Source organism: Atta colombica, unplaced genomic scaffold (genome assembly GCF_001594045.1).
Source record: "Atta colombica isolate Treedump-2 unplaced genomic scaffold, Acol1.0 scaffold69, whole genome shotgun sequence".
Lineage (NCBI taxonomy): Eukaryota > Metazoa > Arthropoda > Insecta > Hymenoptera > Formicidae > Atta > Atta colombica.
In genome coordinates, this window is record NW_017259560.1 from 719,778 (window position 1) to 724,381 (window position 4,604).

General features: G+C 24.9%; 1 protein-coding gene across 6 annotated transcripts in view; it reads left to right on the forward strand.

Annotated features, from left to right (window-relative positions):
• The first annotated feature begins 2,019 nt into the window (after positions 1-2,019).
• LOC108692306 (G protein-activated inward rectifier potassium channel 3-like) overlaps positions 2,020-4,604 on the forward strand; it is a 73,723-nt gene continuing 71,138 nt past the window's right edge. For 5 of the 6 annotated variants that reach the window (XM_018200493.1, XM_018200501.1, XM_018200498.1 and 2 more), the window contains exon 1: positions 2,020-2,422. In XM_018200493.1, the coding sequence (XP_018055982.1) occupies positions 2,184-2,422 (239 nt within the window). In that variant the 5' untranslated portion in view covers positions 2,020-2,183. The remainder of the gene's footprint in view (positions 2,423-4,604) is intronic. The other variant, XM_018200494.1, reaches the window with a different exon arrangement.

Here is a 4,604-nt window from a genome sequence, read left to right on the forward strand (position 1 = left end):
ATTATATTTACTAAATCTATTTAATATGTTTCTAAATTTACTTAAAATTTTATAAATATAAACATGAAAATATTATAAATATTGTATAATGACAATTTTACGCAAAATTTATTTGCCTCTTCCCCTTTATACTAGATTGTCTAATATGGGCTTTATGTGTGATTATGCATATTACTACCGCTTGCGCGCTGTAAAGAGATAAACGCTATGGCGAGATCTCATGTGACTCGAGAGAACGAATGAACATGGGTGAATTTAAAACAGTCGTAAGCGTGCCACGCATACGTGCGCTCGATGTCAGCTGGAAGAGCGGAGAAAAATTATCATTATTTTTAAAGGTATGCCGCTTTATTCTTTATAGGAAACATAGAAAGGAAAGAAATTACGCATTTTTATTTACTATTAAGTATGATTTTAATTTTTTTTAGTAATGCATTGTCTGTACTCTAATAATTAATCAATTATTAGATACAGACAATTATAAATATACGATACAAGAAAAGATAATAAAATTTCAAATGTCTAATAATAAATTAAATGAAAATTAAGTTTGAATATATTTTTTAATCTTTTCCTATGAACGGATACAGTACATTTTTCTTTTGCTTGAAAATACATTTCTTAAGGAAATTTTATTAAAATAGAAAATTTTGTTAGAATAGTACTAGAATAGTACTATTAGAATAGTACTATTAGAATAGTACTATTAGAATTTAATTTTAATATAATTACAAAATATATTTTACGAAAAAGGATATGAATAGGTAATATCAATATTAGTCATATTGACCAGATTGTTGATCATATACTGATCAAAAATAAATAGAGAGATCTAATTAAATATAATTTAGAATTAATTAAAAATAAAAGGAGTTTATGAAAAAGATGTTAACAAAGTCAATTAATCAGATATTTTATTTGTTTAAATAAAACAAGTATAAATAATTAAAACTCAGAATTTCAAAAGAAATATAAAAAAAAAGAATAGCCGTTTATTCTTCTATATTATACACAAAATTTGTAAAAATGTTTCGATCATTTTTTTAGATCTTTCTCAATATAAATAATAATCAAAATCTAATATAGAAGTAGATCTCTATTTGTAATATTATTTTTATCTCGCACATATTTAGTTTCACGATTTCTACTTTTATAATTTGATTATTTTTTATATTTGTATTAAGGAAAGCCAAAAAAGTGGTTCACAAATTTTATATATATATTATATAAGAATAAACGAATAAGAATTTAATTTTTTGCGCACTTATATCTGCTTGGCTTATTATGGCTATTCTTTCTTTTATTTTTCTTTTAAGAAAAAGGTATTGTAATATTATATTTAAAGAAATATTACCAAATTAATATTATAAAAATTGATGGTATTTCTATTTACATAGAAAGTTACAACAAGCATTCATAACACATAATTAATCTCCGTTTCTTAAAAATGCTTTGTTTACAAAATTATAATTAACTTCATTTGAATGTGTTGTTTTAAAATTTTTGGTCTGCAAAATATCTTAAACATGTTAAAATTACGTACAAGTAAATTTGTCAGTTTTAAAGTAGATCATGTCATTGCATTGGCAATGCCAAAATCATTCCAATCATGCCAAAATCATTCCAATAATTGCTAAATTGATCACTTAATTCTTTTATGATCGAAAATTTTTAATCAAATATTTGTAAATACATTATGTTGACAAATTTATCGATCGTATATTTATCGTATAGTTTTATAATAGATACTTCTTTTGCTCACTTGGAGTTATTATCTAACATGCTGGTCGTATGTAACAAGTTATTTATCATTAGCATAATATAAATATGTGATGTGTAAAAAATATTTAATTATCAAATGTAATTTCTTATTTATTCAGGAATGATAAGAGCTCAAAGATTGAGGGAATCAAGTTAGAGGGAAGCAAAATAAGCAACATTCTTTTTCAAAGATTAAATCGATATTATTACATTTCAATTAACAAGAAAAAAAATAACAAAAAATAAAGTAAAGATAAACAATTGATCTAAATTGATTAAGATTGAAAAAAATGTTAACAAGGATAGCGATAAGATATCTAGATAAAAATAAATCTCAATAAATCGAAAAAAGAAAGTGCTATCGAAATGGAAATGAAATCAATTTTTTCCAAGCAATTTTCTTCTTAAAGAAGAAAAAGAAGATGGATGAATCGCCGAAACTCTTTCGACTTCCGGGAACTATCGAGGAAGAGGAAAAAGTAAAACAGCAGAGGAAGACAGAATGTCAAACGAAAGAATTGCTAGACAACGCGGCGGAATCTCTTCTTCTAAATCGAAAAAGCTCAACACTTTCCAATTTACCAAGAAATGTCACTCTCATTAGAATTAGCACTCAGAGCAGCAGTATCACTGGCGGTATTGGTAGACAGGACTCCACCAGGTAAAAATCTATCTGATTTAGATCGTCTTTCCTTCTAATGTTTGTTTATCTTTTATTCAGATAACGCAGATTTTATTTATTTATATTAATTATATTAATTATATTAAAAATATTGAATAAAGTCACGAGTCTATTGCAAAATTGTTTATTTTTGATAAAGCCTCATGCTAAAATATACGCGTCATTTGTCGATTACGTAATTATTGATATCTTTGCTCAACAAGTGCTGTCTCTACAGTTTTAAATAGATTAGACAAAGAAACAAAGAGACGTATTTCGTATATTAAAACGTTTAATTTATACGAATATTACAAAAAAAATCTCATTGGACCGTACGTGTGAGTACACAACTAATAGGAAATAAAAACGATCGAAGCCAGATTAAGTGCTTAAATAATTCGATCTACATTTGTTATCATGAAAATTGCGCGCCGAATTGATTTTTCGTTTTTATATATTTGTTTAAACGCAAACTTGACAGAATTGTAGTAATAATATAATAATTTGATGTTAGACATCTTGGAAAGATCTTAATATTGCTGATAAACATCCGAAAAATCAATTTGACGAGCAATTTTTATAATGATATATATAGTATCGAATTATTTAAGCATTTAAGATCCAACTTCGATCATTAAAGACTCATTATTTCCTAATAGTATATTCACATGTATTGTTTTACGAAATTTTACTTTTACATACATCACCTGAAAAAGAACGTTTTGTTTCTACATACATGGTTATATAGTAAAAAATATTACTTCATAGTTTAAGTTAAGTTTGATAAAATTTAATTTTTTTTAATTTAAATTTACATGACATATATTTTTTAATGACATATATTTTTATGATGATTTCATTTTTCATTATACACCTAATATTAATTATTAAGAAATTCAAAACTATATATAAAAAAGTATGTATTATATTTCTAGCATCCAAGATATTGAGGATAGTCATTTTAAGAAATTTTTCTTGTTTGACATTTGTAGCTAAAATTAGAAATTAACATGCAAAAATTTTATAACAGAAATTTTGGGGGATTTTTCTGTACTGTCTGAAAACGCTAATTTTAGTAAGAAATAATTAATAGCATAAAAAAATCAATTTTCAAACAATTAAATAAGAAATTTAAATTAGTATATTTAAAAAAAATCTTAAAAAATTCTTAAAAATGCTTCAGTATATATATATATATACATAGAATATAGTATAATAAAGAAAATTTTGCAGTTGTCTTCATCTGTAAACGAATATTTTTTCTAAAACGAAGTTGGAATTATTTCAGCCTAATCACTATAAAACAAATAGATTTTTATATTAATGCTTCTTTTTATATTGAACTTTTCAATGTATTATTACTCAATTTTTTATTAACAGTTGTATGAGAAATATTCTAAAAAAAATCGTGTTTATAAAAATTTTATATATTTTTTAATTTTTACTACAAATGTCAAAAAAAAAGAAGAATTTCTTAAAACATCTACTTCAATAATATCATAGACGCAAAGCATATATTACTTATGTTTCTTTATTTTCAATCTTATACATATAATATGTACACACACACACACACACACACACACACACACACACACACACACACACACACACACACACACACACACACACACATGTATATATACTGTATATACTATATGTACTAATAATGTTTTGATGATCTTTTAAAAAGAATTTCTTGAGATTTTTAAATCTTCTTTTTTAAGTAGATCCTAAATCTGCCATGTGCATGCGTGCGTGCGTGCGCGCGTGCGTGCGCGCATGCGTATGTGTGTGTGTGTGTGTGTGTATGTGTGTGTGTATATAGGGTGTCCAGAAAGTTTTTGCCAATCGCTTTTATGTAGAACGGACTAAACTGAGTCAAAAAGTCCTTTTTGCAATTTTCGCAATAGTTAACAAGATATTAATTACTTAAAAATTGCCAAACATTGATCTTGAATAATTTTTTATTCATATACTATCAACTTTATAAAAAAGCTGCAAAGACAAAAATTATTAATTTTCTTCTCAAAAAGTTCTGAGAATTTTTTCAGAATTTTTTCAAAATTTTTAATTGCTAATATTTAGCAATTTTTAATAATGAAGATCTTATTAACTATTGCGAAAATTGCAAAATAGTAGAGTACTTTTTGATTTAGTTTAGTCTATTCTATCTACACAA